This window comes from Sciurus carolinensis, chromosome 6 (genome assembly GCF_902686445.1).
Source record: "Sciurus carolinensis chromosome 6, mSciCar1.2, whole genome shotgun sequence".
NCBI classification, from domain to species: Eukaryota; Metazoa; Chordata; class Mammalia; order Rodentia; family Sciuridae; genus Sciurus; species Sciurus carolinensis.
Window position 1 is genome coordinate 27642318 of NC_062218.1, and position 17124 is coordinate 27659441.

The 17124-nt window shown below is 44.1% G+C and overlaps 1 protein-coding gene across 10 annotated transcripts in view; it reads left to right on the forward strand.

The window, feature by feature from the left end:
- The window catches only part of Pdzd2 (PDZ domain containing 2), a 362396-nt gene that overhangs the window by 270817 nt on the left and 74455 nt on the right, over positions 1-17124 (forward strand). For 9 of the 10 annotated variants that reach the window (XM_047555256.1, XM_047555261.1, XM_047555257.1 and 6 more), the window contains 3 exons: positions 3514-3656; positions 6487-6619; positions 11390-11545. In XM_047555256.1, coding sequence (XP_047411212.1) covers positions 3514-3656; positions 6487-6619; positions 11390-11545 — 432 coding nt within the window. The remainder of the gene's footprint in view (positions 1-3513; positions 3657-6486; positions 6620-11389; positions 11546-17124) is intronic. The other variant, XM_047555263.1, reaches the window with a different exon arrangement.

The following is a 17124-nucleotide window of genomic DNA, read 5'->3' on the forward strand; positions in this document are numbered from 1 at the left end:
TGACAGTTCTGTTCCCATTGAGATGAGAAAGCCAGGAGTAGGAGGGGAAGAGTTTTGTTTTGACTGTACTGAGGTGTGAATTAAATACCCATGTGGAATTGTAAGAAGGCAGTTGGAAATATATTTAATGTTGTTATATTTAAGTTAGCCTGTTTGTTTTGGGCCAGTACCAGCCTGAGCCTAATAAACTTCAGACACTAATTTTATTTTTAACTGAACATTGCTTTTGCTATAGGCAACTAAATTTAATACTGACACTTGTACAATTAAAACTGATAACGTTTGCCTCTCGATACTTGCATCTCCCTTTATATTCCTTTGAACCCCTTCATTAGTTGATCACGAAATCCCAAGGCAAGGAAACTTGGCACTGATTTCTTTGAACATTCCCCTTAAAATTTCTACTTTCATTTATAGGGAGAAAATCATGTTATTGGATGAAAGTGAAGGAGATCTGGTTTTTTACTGGAATAGTTAAAGAGATATATTACAGACTGTCATTTCTACCCTCTGGAGCCACTTATATTGGATATATGTTTTATCTTATATATTTTTAACTAGCTGTATGCATGTTGGGTGAGGGGAGGTTATGAAATGGGTAAGTGAGTGCTCTTGATGAAAATTGTCTTTAATTCCTCTGCCAGAATAAACATTTAGGTCATTTATATACCTATGTGAACATAGTTTTGCAAGTTTCTTATCACAGGTCCTACTCCTAAAAGCATTTTAAAATTAAAAGGAGCAAAATAGTATTGTCACACCTGCTATGAACCACATAGGTTCTGTTTAACAAAAGAGGAGAGTGAAAGGGGGAAGAATTATGGCATAAACTGGTAATGGAGGTAGAGAGGTGGTTACTAATTTGGATTCAAACCAAATAAGTGAGTTTCTTCTTTATGGACTCCAATTACAGACCCTGTTGCTCGTTGGAAAGGGGTCCACAGCTTTTCTATGCCAGGGGAGGGAGAAGCACTCTCATCTGCCAGAACACAGGAACCATGATGTCTCTTCCACGGAAAGAAACAGGTCAAGCCACTGTCCTCTTCTGTGTCTCAGCTGTGCCATGAGGCCCAGGGAGGGAGCCACAGGCTGTCTGGGATGCTGGCTTGGGAGACACAGCAAGCCAGGACAACTAATCAGCCATCCTGAATTAGTTGTTTTTGGTGGTATCTGCTAGGCCAGGGAGTCTCCTATATTAGAAGTGTTGAAAACTGCCATCTTGGTGGTCACATCGATTCCCAAGGATGGCTTTTTGGAAGTGGTGGAGTTATGAGAGATTTTAAAGGCCAGGGGATGGTGTTTCTGAATGGGGAAGAGAAAGGTGTTCCAGAGGTCAGGGGCAGCATACCAAAAACCGTGGAGTCCAGAGTGAGACTACTGGATGAAATAGGGATCGATGACAAGTTCATGAACTACTGTGGTAAGCCAGTGACTTCTGAAGTTACATTTGGCCAGACAGGCTTCGTTTGTCTGTGGTCAGAGGATGCAGGAGACAGTTGGCACCACTACCTGTTGCTGGAGTAAGGGAGTCCCACTGAGCAGTGCGGTGCTAGAAGCAGTGTAGGATCCAACAGGTCTCTGTCTGGTGATAATTTCCCCAGACATTCCTATTGATGCACATCAGTGACTGCTCAACATCTGGGTTTTTTACTATTGCATGAAGTTTCATTTTAGTTTCTGACAGTGTGTATTTCAGATTTTCCAAATGCTTCACATTCTTTCTCCTTTGCAAGCAGCTTGAATGGGCAGGTTGCCTATTTCTAGGGGGTGATGGTTCCATTGGACCTTCATGATGGATGAAGAAAACAGATAGCCTTTGTTTTATATGTTAAGGAATATATTGTGACCCATGCCCATATATCTAGGACTAAAAAGAACTACAGGGGTAAGACTAGAGTAAAACCCCAAAATAAATCACTTTTGAAGATTTTACTTTCATTTTTCTAAATAGCTAAGTATCTGAAAGAATTCAACAAGATTGCAGTGAGCATGATCGCATCTTTAGAATGAAATAGGGATCAGAGGGGAGGATGAACCAAAGCAGAAAAGCTACCAGTAACCTGATGACTTAAAGACATTTATTAATTTTTTGATTTTTTTTTTTTTTTTTACTATTTTTAAACGACAGATTGTTACAGGGGTTGAAGCAGGGATTTTTTGGTGCTGGGGATCGAACCCAGGGCCTTGTGCTTACAAGGCAAGCACTCTACCGACTGAGCTTCCTCCCCAGCCCCTTGAAGCAGTTTTAATGTATTTAAGGAGCATGCAGGCCAATGTCACCAATCCTATCAACCAACAGTTGATATCAACGTTAATTTCCTTTTTCACTTTCTCCTACCAAAGATCTCATTTCCATGTTTTAAGGGAGTTTGAGGTTTAATTCAATATGTTTTCAACATACATGTGTGTGTGTGTGTGTATACATATGCATATGTTCACACAAGTACAGATTGAGCATCACTAATCTGAAAATCTGAAATCCAAAATGCTCCAAAATCCAAAAATTTATGGAGCACCAACATCATGCCACAATTGGAAAATTCCACACCTGACTTCACATGATAGGTCACAGTCAAAACACATGTACACTAAAAATATTGTATAAAATTGCCTCGTGTCATGTATAGGGTGCATATGAATCATAAATTAATGTTTGTGTTTAGATTTAGGTCCCCTCTCCAAGATATCTCATTATTTATATGCTACTCTTCCTAAACCCCACAAAAATCTGAAATCTGAAACATTTATGTTCCCAAGCATTTCTTATAAGGGATACTAACCAATAGTAGATAATTGCCTGTCAGTATTCATTGTGTACCTGCTAGATGTTGTGCTGCTACCCGTTTCTATAAATATCCTAATATTTAACCCTAATAACCAACCTAGAAGTACCGATCATCATTCCCATGTTAGGGGCAAGGAAACTCATAAGTTACAGATGGCAGAACATCTAGCTCAACTAGATGGCAAACTAGTTGAAGTCTCCTGGGGCCAAGACATGCTCTTTCTTCCTTTATTAATTAGTAGCTATGAGAAATAAGACGATTCAGACTAAAGCCACCATGTACCTACAGAGTAGCATGGGGGTCTCAGGCAGAAACAGTTTCATTTAACAGGACCCTGATCAGGAAACTCAGTAATCACACTTGCTGGACTGTCCAATATCAAAGCCACTAGCCACAGGTGGCTATTTAAATTTAATTAGAATTCAGTGAAATTAAAATTCAGGTCCTCTGTTACTACCAGCTGCCTTCAAACACTCCACTGCCACCTGTGGCCAGTAGCTCCCTAATAGATGGCACAAGCAGAACATTTCCAGTGTCACAGAAAGTTCTGTTGGACAGCACTGCCAGCCAGAGACTGGTCCAGTCCACCGGAACTTTCCTTCTGAGTTGAGCTGTGAGGGCTCTTGATGAGTGATGGATGTTCGGCGTGACATGACAGCTCTGTTCTCCAGTGTGGGTGGCACGTGTCTGTTAGAGTCCTTCATGCATGTTCACTTTTTCTTCTAAGGAGGAAGTTGGTCGGATATGGAAGATGGAGCTGCTCAAAGAATCAGATGGGCTGGGAATTCAGGTTAGTGGAGGCCGAGGATCAAAGCGCTCACCTCACGCTATCGTTGTCACCCAAGTGAAGGAAGGAGGTGCTGCTCACAGGTGACTAGATAACTCTCCCCTGTCTCTCTGTCTCCTGTCCTCCCCTCCCCTTTCCTGGGTGCTTGTCCTCTTCCGGTGGGTCTGGGTCCTGGTAATTATAGTTCATAAAGATCCCAGAGGTGCACGGGAAGAAATCAGGCAAGAGCAGTGCTAATCGAACCCCTCTCTGAACACAGGAAGTGGCTAATTGGAGAGGATAGTGCAGGATTTTCCAAACCATGGAGGGGAGATTGGGTTTCTTTCTAAACCAGTTGTAGTTTCAGGCAGCTATTATTGATCCTAACTCTTGGAGGCTGGTACTGTGGAATATGTGGTTACTTATCAGGAATATGCTGGTGAGCAGAACACCACGTCCCTGACGTCTTAACTCCCTAAGACTATGACTGATGACTCAGGAAAGCGATTCATTTCCAGTGTGACCACAGTTCATGTACTAGGGCCTCCCTTGTCAAGTCGATCAGGATTTCACAAACAGTTAATGAACATGTGTCTGTTGTGCAGATGTGGAAGGGAAAAAAAATGTGAATTCCTCTCCATGTGACCTGAAAACAGTTCATGATCAAAAGTTTATTTTTTAATCGGAACAGTCATCTGACATAGGAAGAAGCATTAGCTAGAGCATGTGCAAAAACAGGAGGACATTTGAGTATGAGAGAGGGAACCCTACCAGAATATCAGGCATATTCTTTGCCCTGCTAATTGCGTCCATTCACGTCAGGTGCCTACTGTTTGCAAGGCATGGCAGGGCGGGTGCATGTGCTACTTGCCCACAACGTGCACAGAGAGTCACTGATGAGGAAGGAGAGTGTCTTTAGTCTGGAATAGTTCAGTCCAGGCACCCTGATTCTAAGGGGGGATATGACCGGCCAAAGCAGGATCAACCTGCCCAGGAATGAGAGGGGAATCGAGTACACCTCACGAGATGTAGTTGAAGGAGCTAAAGGTATTTAGTCAGAATGCAAAATTAAGAAGCGAACCAGGAAACAGACTAGCAAAATGTTTCCTGCTTCTCAATCCTCTTAGAGAGAAGGATGCTAATAGCTAAAGTAGAGAAAGATTATCTGCAACTGTCAGTTATCTGGGTGACAGGAATTATTAAAAGATTAAAACCTGAGATGTTTTTAACTCAAATGAGTGTTACCAAACTTCCTGAATGACACATGCCTTAATCAACTCCCACCAGGTAGCCATTTTCTCATGAATCCTAAGCTTAGGTTCTAGTCTATCTTTGGCAAGTTGGCAGTTAGGAAATTTCTGTGCCCAGAGATAAGCTGTGCGTGGAACCGTTTTTGTCTATTTCCCATCAGAGCCGTTTCTAATGGATCTCATTCTCAGCCTGGAGTAGTGTCTAGCTCTGTCTCACGGGTGTGTGACTCCCAAGTATTAACATTCTGGTTAATAACAGGAAATGAGAGAAATGAAATTAGAGCAAAATAGGAAAGAAATTGGGGCTGAGGCTGGTCTTGTGGGTGTTATAGATAAGCAAGCCCGGGCCAGAGCCCTTGGCTTCCTTTATGCCAGAATCCCTCGCTTCAGGATCACCTTCCAAGGGGTCTACTCACACGTCTCCTTGAGATTCTAGGAGCTTTCACCCTGTGATTTTTCTATTCCCTTCTCTTGCCTTTCCAAGAGACCAGTGGGGCCCTTAGCATTTCTCTGCTTCAGGGATTTTTGAAGAACAGAAAACAAGACTGTCAGATGTCTCTGGTGCCTCCTGTCTTCTGTTAAAGCCTAAATTCATAGAAAAGATTATGGCGTGTGCCCTGGAGGAAGGAGACAGAGAGAAGTGGTTGAAGACAGGAGATAAGGATGAAAGGAGAGAAGCTGGTTGAAAGAAAGCAAGGGAGAGAGAGTCTAGACGAGTGAGAGAGGGTTGGCTGGGTCTGGGAGAAGAGCCCAGGCAGCGCCTAGGTGGTTGTGAGCTGCCTTTGGACGGCACTTTAGACCCTAGGTGAGGGTCTGTTCACCTTATCAGACTTGAATCTCTGGCTCCTTTTGGATTATGGCAGACCAGACTATTGGAGGCTTAGTTGGAACGCACTGAAGGCGCCTGCCCTGCTCAGCGTGCCGCTGAGACCTGTGAGCTCCCAAGGGAGACTATCCCAGTGACTGCAGAAACTCCTGCCAGCCCTCCGGGAAGAAAGCTCTGAATCAACCATAGTTTAATTTAAAGGAAATAAAGAAACAGAAAATGTTTGCACACCCATGGTTATAGGCCAGGTCTGATACCTACAACAATAGCAAATTAAAATTTATTATTTTGATTTACTCTTCTCTTTATGAAGCTTGGTTGTGAGGACCCAAGGATTTAAAAAAAAAAAAAAAAATGGTGTAGAGGGGAAGGGTGGAGACCATATAGTGTGGTGGTCACAAGTTCCCCAGAGGAAATCTGGTGAGGTTCTGTCACCTGGGAAGATAGAGGGCTGCCATGAGCTTAGGATACCCTTGCTGGCTCTAGACTGAGTTCAGCGACTCGGCCCTGTGCTGATGACTCAGTCACGGAGACAAGATGACAGGATTAGAAAGAGGATGACCTGACTCTCCTAAAACCCCGAGGTCTGGGTTTCTCTGGCCCCACCCCCACCTAGCTGGGCGCTTCATTGACGCTGATGCCAGTCGAGGGTTTAACCTGAAATCCTGGAGATGTTCCTTCCTCCAGTGGGCTTCTGGACTTGTCCCATCCCAGTCCGTCTTTGGTTGTCACTGCTTCCTCTTCAGCCTGACTTTAACTCTCCCTTCTCACGCCCTCCCCTCACTCCTGGAGAATGACCCTCCTCAGGCCCAGGACATCTTGATGAGGGATTTTTTTTTTCCATCTCCATTTCCTCAGGGATGGCAGACTGTCTTTGGGAGACGAGCTGCTGGTAATCAATGGTCACTTACTGGTCGGGCTCTCCCATGAGGAAGCTGTGGCCATTCTTCGTTCAGCCACCGGAATGGTGCAGCTGGTGGTGGCCAGCAAGGTAGGTAGCTTTTGTTTGGACTTTGGAAACATTTTGAACAGTGGTGGTGGATTGGGCTTCGAGCCCTCCCCGTGCCATACCCAGGGTTGTGTGCACACACTTTTCACGTTGACCTTGGGCCAGGATCCACAGGGCAAGCCTGCATGGGGGCCCTAAGCTGAAGGACATTCCATTAGTTTTGCTCTTCTTTAAGAGTCTTTAAAGATATGTGTCACAGGATGAAATAATAAAAATAGAACTAAGGAAAAAGGAAGAAGGGTAGGGTGGAAGGAAGGACAGTGTAGAGGGAGTGGCAGTTGTCACAGGTGAAACTAAAAAGGGGGTACGGAAGCCTGGACAGCAGGGAAGAGGGAGGCGGGCATTGTATGTTCAAGTCCAGAAGGAAAAAAGACACAGGGTGAGAGCTAGGGGAAGCCTTGGGGGTCTTTCGCCCAGCCCCCCACCTTTCCTTCCTCCCAGTTTTACCGATGATACAGTGAGGTGGAGCTTCCATTGGCTGGCTCCCATTTTGCAGGGGCCATGATGCCATCAGCATCTGGCCATGAGCAGGCCCCCGGCATCTACATGGCTCCCCCCTGGTCACCAGCCTCAAAGTACTGGAGAAAGACCGCAGACTCCACAGCTCTGATGAGAAAGGGAGGCACTGACCTCTCTCCTTCCTGTCACCTGATTGTGCTGGTGGTAAGACTAGGAAAGAGTCCGTGTGAGTGAGCAGTTAGTGAATGGCGCCTCGGGACTTCTTCCACTTCTGGCGGGGAGACTGGGTCTGAGGCCATGTGCATCTTGGCCTCTCCTCACACTACACTGTTGCTGTAAGGGTAATTCTTTTTCCCTCTTCCCTGTTTTTTTTCTGAAACTTGCACCTGAGGTTTATATATATATTCCCATTTAAATTCCAGGATGAACTGCTGATTAGAGGAATACAGTTGGTGCCTCTTATCCATAAGTTTTGTATCTACAGATTCAACCAACCTCAGCTGGAAAAGATTTTTAAAAATTGCTCCTATACTGAGCATATACAGACTTTCCCCTTGTCATTATTCCTAAACAATGTTGTCTCTAGCTATGTACATAACCATCTAGTCACAGGAAGGACTAATAACCTAGAGATGATTTAAAGTATACAGGAGGATGTGTGGGTTACATGCAAATGCTATACACTATTTTATAAAGGGACTTGAGCATCCTTGGATTTTGTTAAGGGGGTGGCGTGTCCCAGAGCCAATCCCCCACAGGTACTGAAAGACAGCTGTATCAATAGATGAGAAGAATACTTGGAGCTATCTGAAAAAAAATCTGCTTTTATTCCTTTACATCTTTTACCCCAGACTCTTGACTGGACTCTCAGGCTTCCAATATGCAGATACTTGGTGAAGGCTCAGTAGGAAATGTAGAGATCTGAGCCCCTGGAGGCAGGAGCTGAGTCCATTCTAGGGTCCTTTCCTCCCCTTCCAGAGGTTCCATGGGGTCCTCCAGGGACTCCTAAGTCCCTGGAGCTCCACACACATCCTCACAGTACCTGCCTCAGGGCTGTCTGCATACCTCACTAGGAACAAGGAAGGAGAGCATTCCTAAGGGTGTTCCCCTTAGGAATTCCCCTGCTGAGTGCCAAGGAGGGGGAAACAATTTCCTCATTTTGCCAGACCCACCAGAGCTCAAAAGCATCTTTGGGTCTCGGGCAGCTCCCCTCCCCCACCCCCAGCTGTAGCTTAGGAACCTGGGCTCCTGCCTGGGCTCTCTGTACCATGTGCTGCCAAGCCTTCATCTCTATGCTGCCTTATTTTTGCTGCTAGTTTGGAAAATGAGGAAAGGAGGACATCTTTTCTACATCAAGTTGTTATCCACAAACACAAAAAATATATAAGATAAAAACAACAAAAGGGCCACTCATGCACAGAGCTAATAATGAAGGGTGATCCAGTGGGCTTTGAAAACTAGTTCCCAGATGATTACTGGTCTCTGATCTCACTCACCATCTTAAGGAAGAAAGGACGCTACCAGGGGCTTCTTATCTATTACCAATTATCTCTTTGGATTCTTAAAATATAAATCCCGTGATGCAGGTATTGGTTCTTTTTATTCAAAGGATGGAATTAAAACTCCAGTGGTTCATTAACTTGCATGTGGTCATACAGCAGTAGACAGCAAAAGCAGGATTTATGCTGAGTCCTCCAGATTTCAAAGTTCATGCTGCTTCTCATACACCAAGCTGCCCTTTAAACAAATAAAAATATAAAGAATCCCAGAGCCAATGATATTAGGAAAAAAAATAAAATAATGTGTTCCTGCAAGAGGCACCAACTTGTAGGACTGAGCAGCATACAGAAGACAAGAATGGGTTTCCATTCCATCTGTCAGTCCAGGGGCCCCTGTTTACAATTAGGCAGTGAACTGCGGAGCAGTCGTTGCTCCTGGTTTCTAATCTGGGCCTCCACCAGTCAAGGTGCTTATCCATTAGGAGAAAAAGAAGTGTCAATCTTTAGGCTTCTCTTGGCACCTGTTCCACTTTTATATCCACCAAGGGAAGGTAATCCACAGACTTTGTTTTGGTCTTTATATTTGAATGAGGGAAGCTTCTAATTTTCTGGATAAAGAATAATGAAAATATAAAAAGTCTTGCTGGACATAGTGGCCACACCTGTAATCCCAACTACTCAGGAGGCAAGTTTGGAACCAGCCCAGGCAACTTAGAATCTGCCTCAAAAAATAAAAGGGCAAAAAAGCTCAGTGGCAGAACTCCCCTAGGTTCAGTCCCTAGTATCAAACACACACACACACACACACACACAGTAGATTCTTGTTATTCTAGATAATAATCGCCTTGTCACAAAATCTTAAGTCGTTGTTTGGGAAATACAGCAGTCATAGCAGAAAGGATGTCACATGTTTCTGCCCAAATGGGTTGTTTGCTTATAGTAGGAGCTTAGAAAGTTTTTGTTGAAGGAACTCAGAATATCCAAGCTAGTTTTGCTATTTCTGGAAGCATCGCATAGCAATACAGAACTCTCATTCACTCTTTTTTTGTTGTATTCCTGATTTTCATTACCACATAATAGGTTTTTATTATTTCTGATGTAGAAAACCCAGAAAAAATACAAAGAAGAAAAAGATGAAATTTTGATAATGTCACCAATAATACAATCCACTAACTGGTGTGTCCTTCCAGCGGGGTACAGTTTTTAAAAAAATTTTTTAATTGTTTCTAATTAGTTCTACGTGACAGTAGACTGCATTTTGACACATTGTATACAAATGGAGCACAACTTCTCCTTCCTCTGGCTGAACATGTGCAGAGTCACACCAGTAGTGTAATCAATCATACATGTACATAGGGCCATAATGTCCATCTCATTCCACTGTCCTTTGTCCTTCCCATCCCCACACCCCCTCACACATTTCTTTTAAATGGAATCAAACTCAAGGAGACAGGTCACTCTGGGGGCAGTCCCACCTAGAATTAAGTGCTGGCACAACCCTTGAAAAGTCGTGCATCCTGAGCACCTTTAAAGGTCATGGAGACTAAAGGAGATGGAGAGGGCCCTGAGCAGTGGAGGAGCGTTTGGCTTTTTGGTGTTCACATGATATTACGTCTAGTTCGTTATGACATGCCTTGTTAATACCATGTTCATTGCGTGTCATTTTAATCTGCTCATTCACAGAGTAGGGTGCTTTCCACCCAGGAGGTACTTTCTACAGTACCAGTTTTCATGACGGCAGAGTGTTCTATACTGTGGCTATTGTGCAATCTACTCACCAGTTGGCACCTTTTTTTATTCTTCTGTTAACAGCCCAGCAAAATTGACATCACAGAAGACAAATTAACTCACTTTTTGTTTAGTAACTTTTTCATTTCCTTTGTTAAGGACTAACAACATTGTATTCACAATTGCTAATCTAAAATGAAGATTCTTCAGGTTCCTTACAGGTGGAAGCAGCATCAAATGGGTAACAAATGTCACCGTCATTAGGTGTCCACGCACTAATAGTTTGTAAAGTCCGCTGTTTAATGTGGGTATTTTTCCCACATTTCCTCTATTCTGTCAACCTCAAGGCATATGATGATGAAAACTTTCACTTGTTTCCTTCCCTGAAGAAACGGCTGCTGTGGGAAGGAGAGGAGAGAGCACAGTTCTCTCATTGGCCTCTGATGGACTCTAGCTATGCCCCTCCCTCCCTGGACACCAGCCCCCCATTTTGTGGCATTTCCCAGGAAGGCACTGGGCTCCCACATGTCCTCATTTGCAGTTGGGGTCTCTGTGAGCACCCGCATCCCACAGCCTATCTGGCCTTCCCTGCCCAGCAGAGGGCTGGGCTGATAAAGCCCCTGGAGTCTAATCTTAATGGAGTCTGGTTTCATGAATTGTTGTTGACCTTTAAAGGTTGTTCAAGGGCTGCTTTCATTGCAAAGACATCATCATGTCTCCAGGTTGGCATTTTGATTCAATAAACAATCTAATCTCTTTCTAATGAGCCTATGCTACTGAGGTGGCCCTGGGGCAGGAGGAGGGTGCCTTGGATATCTAAGCTCTGTGCTAGGCCTGGGGGTCTGGCCCTGGGAAGAAGCAGAGTGAGTTGGGAGGAACGCTCATACTAGCAGGGCAAACAGCCAAGCGAAGTTAGCCATGCGCGCAGGAGACAACAGAAATGATCAAGCCCGTTAGAGAAGAAGGCTCCAGGATGATCCCGAAGGAGGAAGCGCAGGCTTTGCTGTGGTCGGCAGAACTGGTTGGCCAGGGGATAATTCCTGGACCTTTCCTTGCATCCCCACAGGAAAGCTCCGCAGAGGACCTCCTCAGGTTAACCTCTAAGAGTTTGCCTGATTTGACCAGCTCCATAGAGGATGTGTCCTCATGGACCGACAATGAAGACCAGGAGCCAGATGGGGAAGAGGAGGAAGGGACCAGCTCATCCACCATCCAAAGAGCAGTAAGTGTGACTCTGGTTTCTCCCAGGCTGCTCTGTTGGAATGGTGTTTCCCTGAAGACTTGGGTGCCAGGATCAGAGGAGGAAGGCTTCAGAGACGGGGATAGACACCAGGGTGGGAAAGGACCACAGTGCATTCTTTTTAATATTTTTCTCAGAATCTTCCAGAAACGTTTCATTTCAGAAAAAAAAAAAAAAAAATTGAAACTCCAAACAAGTAAGAATGCAACTGGCTATTGAGTCCAGTGCATACGTCAATGTCTAGGATGCTTTATAATATAAGCAAGGATTTGGTTGCTGCTACTTCTTGTTAGTGTTTGAACACAAATGTTGGTGAATCTAAACTTAGACTGCAAGATTTGTGGTTAAGAGTAGAATGTTAACACAAAATCACTCAGATTCGTGTAGAAGACATCTTACAATTTAACTAAGTCAGGATACCCTCACGGCTTGTGGCTCTTCCTCACTCAGCCTGTGTCATTTTATGCCCTCACGTTCTGCACACCTCACCTGGTGCACATTCAGAGTGGCTTCTGGTGCACAGGTTGCAATGTGGCTCCATGGTCTCCTCTTTGTATCTCAGATCTGAAAGATGCATCATTTTTTATATAAACTCTTGTTAGTCCTTTCCTCCCATCCAGCTAGCCATGGGGAAGGCGCCCTCTTCTGCCATTTGGAACCTGTTACTCCTTTCCACCAGCTTTGAACCTAGGTAGTGTGGGTGGGTGTTGGAAAATCATCTCTGTTGATCATTAGGCCATCAAAGGCAAAATAAAAAAAAAAAATACACATCTCATCACATTTGCCATAACATACCATGTTACTTTTTTTTTTTTTTTTTGCCATGTTACTTTAAGAAGAAAAAGTTTTTTCCCTTTTACTTTTGGTCCCTGGAGATGGAGGGCCACTGAGTATGGTTGTACAGGTTGTGGCTGCACAAGGTATCACATCTCAGGAATCACAATTACATCATAAACACCACAAGTTTTTGTAAATTGCATTCTATAGGACCTTGATCGATTCCAAAGAGTTTTCCAGCTGTTTTCCCTCAAAGGAAAGGGCTTTCTCAGAAGACCAACCTGGAACAGCAGGCAATCCTGAACTTAACAAGTGGGGTTGAGGTAGACAGTGCTGATTCCTATCTCTTTGTATTATGACCATTCTGTGGCTTTCCTTTGACTTTTGGTAAGAGTGGAGACTCAACTAATTTTCATAACCTACCCTACCCTCCATGATTGACCCCTGCCTGCTTCCCAGACCTCCCCTTGGACCAAACTGACCCTTAGTTCTACCACCATACTGCCCATTCCATAGCCTGTCATGGTGACTACATACTTTCCTGCCACAGGACCTTTGCAAATGCTATTCTGTCTCTGTGGAATCCTTTTTGCATAATTGATTCATATTCATCTGTTGGGTCCTATAACGTTACTTCCTCAGAGAAACTTCCCAAATACTCTATCCATTTCCAACCCCTCAGCTCTTGCACTATGGCTATGCATGCACCCTCCGGCACAACTGCAGCATCCACCTCTTCCAGCCAGATGTCCTTCTCTGCTTCAGCCCCACACTAGCCCGGGGAGCCCCTGCTCTCTCCTCCCTGTGCTCCCAGTCTGGACAGTTTACCCCTGATGAGCAGCGGTGCCTGGGGACATGTCAGCCAGATTTCAATGGAAAGCTCAGTGAGCTCAGGGTCCTCAAGAGGGGACCTTGGCTGCACATCTGACTCCTCTGATAAAGCCCCCGAGCCTTGGTGCCACACAAAGGTTCTTTGTGGGGAGATCACAGTCCCATCGATTTTTTAAATTTCATAAGTCATATTCTCTTGCAAAAGGACTCCAAGGCATTATTTGATTGTCTGGGAATTTTTTATACCAAATACTATTCTAATAAATAACCCATTGAATATGGTAAATATATTACATGTTATATATTATAACTGAAACTATAATCGACACATAATTTTTAGACATTTCTTTTGGGAAAACTACACTAATGAACCTGTAAAACAATGTGATTAATTGGTAAACTATTTTTTTTTAATATGTTATTGGTGATCTTGGGAACTGGCCACTGCTAAGAGTGTAAGTATCATCTCTCTGGAGAAAATCTTTGACCAGGAAATTCTGCTACAGGAGAATTACCTCATGCACTGACATATACAGGCAAAGATACAGATATATAGATGTCTATATGGAGATAAAAAATGTTCACAAATGTATTATGATTTAAATTATTACATATAATTTAAATGAATTTCTCTGATTAAAAAGTAATGTTTCACTATAAGAATGATTTGACCCCCCCCCAAAAAATCACGAAAGACAATATAAAATCCTATGCAAAGATAGCCGTCTATTAACATGTTGCTATGAATTTCTAACTGAATTATTTACCCAAAGCCTATCTACTTTTTTTTTTTTTTTTTTTTTTTTTGCCATGCTGGGGATTGAACCCAGGGCCTTGTGCATGAATGGCAAGCACTCTACCAACTGAGCTATATCCCCAGCCCCCACCTATCTACTTTTAATTAACCTTATAAAAACATGCTTACAAAATGCCATGGTTTCAGTGGTACAAACTTGAGCTTGTCCCTGTGTTAAAGGGTCTTCTGAAACATGATTTATAATGGCTAACATTCCCCAGCTGGAAGATGCCAAAATTTGTGTCACCAGTTTACATCACTCACGTGTGTATTCAATTTTTTTCAAAATGATAAAGAATTCTGTATATTATATCTCTGTTCATATATGTCAGTGCATATTTTTTTGTTTTTTTCCTTAACTACCTTGTAGCAGAATTACGTGATCCAAAGTTTTCTCCAGAGAGGTTATACTAACTTACATTCATAGCAGTGGCCAGGTTCCATGATCATCAATAATATTATCTTTAAAAAAAAAAGTAGTTTATCAATTAATCACATTATTTTACGTGTTTATCATTACAGCTTTTCCAAAGGAATCTCCGTGCACACCATCATACACACTTTACCTGGGAAACTGTGGGCTGTCTTTAAGAAGAAGCAAGTGAGGCATGGCAGTGTTCACAAATGTTTCCCCACCAGGGTCCAGGGTGTTGGGGCACTGTCACCTCCAGGTGTCACACACTATCCTAATCCATGGTAGTCAGCAGAGAAACGAGAAGCAATCCTACTCCAACAGTGTCCCTTCTCTGCACCCTTCCCCTCACCCCTCATGAAGCATTCACAGAGGAGGGGTCCCAGCATGTCCCCTGGACGCGAGCCCCAGGCATTTCTTAGCCACTCTCGTGAGCTCGCTTCAGGCCAGGAGAACCAGTCCTGAGGCAGGAACTGTGGGCAACCAGCCTCCCAGCCTCCCAGCCTCCCTGGCTCTGCCCTGCTGAGCCTTGTACAAGAGGCTAAACTGTTGGAACGATTCTTTTAGTTACTGTTCTCAATTCAAGACTCTTGTAACTTTTTAAAACAAAAGAACCACTGAAATGAAAGACATCTGGTACCATTGTAATCAACTGAGTCACAAAGGCTCTGACTCCAGAGATGTTGATGGCTAAGCCTGCTGCCCAGGTCTCCTTGGACGCTGACTGCGTTTGCACCCGGATGTTGTGGCGTGCTCCTCATACTTAGGTTGAGCAAATGTGATATGAAGGCTAAGGGTCTGTCGTGGGTGCGCTTGTGATTTACTTTCCATTGCTGCAGTAAGCGGCCTTGAGATGTTCCATTCAAAAAGCTCCAGCCGTGCTCAGCATGACACCATATGTTGAATATCAAGTTTGAAGAGTAAAAACTCAAGCAAAAGAGACAAGGAGGATGGTGGGAAATACAGTCATTTGCATAATTGCTGTCCTGAATGGGACTGGCTTCAGTGACAGGGCTCACTCTCCATCACCTGTCCCCAGTGTCACCACCAGCACATCCATTAAAGTCTGTCAGTTTTGGTCTCAGAAGTCCCTACATGTATGGCCCTCCTCCGCTCCACCTGATATCCTTCTTCCCACCTCTCATCTCCATCGCATCTTCTACTCAGCAGTCATGTTTTAAATGAGAATCTAGCTGTGTCACTTAAGCAATTAATGTAATTGAGTGGCTCTCAATCACCCTGAAGTTAAAATCTCAACTCCTTAATGTAGAATGCCGTTAGCCCTCAGCATCCATGAGCTCTGCATCAGCAGATTCTACCCACCATGGATCAAAAATAATTTGAGGGGGAAAATGGCACCTTTACAGAAACATGCAGCCTTTTCTTCTTGTCATTATTTCCTAAATAATATCACAACTATGTACATTGCATCCACATGGTATTAGGCATTATAAGTCATTATAATCTAGAGGTAATGTAAAATGTACAGGAGAATATATATAGGTTTGATGCAAGCACTAAGACATTTATATAAGGGACTTGAGCACCCGTGGATTTTGGTATCCAATGGGGATCCTGTTACCAATCCCCAGCCTATGACAAAGAACAACTGAGCTGCACTGTCTCCCACGTTGCTCCCAGCAGCTCCATGAATGCGCACACATGCGCACACGGACACAAACACACACACACCCATCCCGCTAGCACTATGAGCTCTGTTTTTCCCCGGTACTCTAGAATTCCTCACTACTCCATGCCTTCACACCTGCTGTTCTACCTGGAAGACCATGAACACCTTCACTTCCTCACCTAGCAACATCCGTGGCAACCCAGCCCAACTGTCACTCCCCTAAAGCATCCCTTTCCCTGAGCCCCCGAGTTATTCCGTCTGTGCTCTGCACCCACATAGCACTCTGCATCTATCATAGTGTTTATCATCTTGTTTTTATCATTTGTCTTTTTACTGCTCTGTTTCCTAACTGGACATAAAATTTTCAAGGGCAAGGATGAGGAAGGCTTAGGCACCTCTATATCCCTAGAACACAGCATAGTACCTGAAGTATAACAAGGGGTGAGCGTTGGGACAGATTCTTCTGTGATCCTCCACCACTTCCTTCTTTCAGAGCTTACCCAATTCTCAAGTGACCTTGAGGCATAAGCCTGGGTCACTGAGCCTCTGACTCCTTACAGCTCTTGCCCCCAGCAAGTGCCCTCCCCAGGTCCCTCTCCATCTGCTCTTCAGCAGGTTTAGTCTGCCTCCTCCACCAGTCAAGACACCAGCACCCCAGGACACTGCAGCAGTTCTAGGGCTGGCCTTGCCACCACCTGCAGAGTGAGAAACAGTGATTCTCTTCTGGTTCTGTGGCTGGTTAAGAAAGACACTTGTAAGCTGGTGCTTACAAGTGGTGCTCACCTGTAATCCCAGCAGCTCGGGAGGCTGAAGCAGGAGGATCACAAGTTCAAAGCCCGACTCAGCAACAGTGAGTCGCTAAGCAACTCAGTGAGACCCTTGTCTCTAAATAAAATACAAAAATAGGGCTGGGGATGTGGCTCAATGGTCAAGTGACCCTGAGTTCAATCCCCAGGAAGGAAGGAAGGAGAGCGAGACAGAGAGAGAGAGAGAGAAAGAAAGACATTTATTGGGAGGTGGTGAGCCAGTATTTCCCTGCCATATGCCAAGATTCCCCAGGGATGGGAGAGTAGATGTTGAAAGCAAGCCAGATATTTTTGCTTTGAGGTATTGTT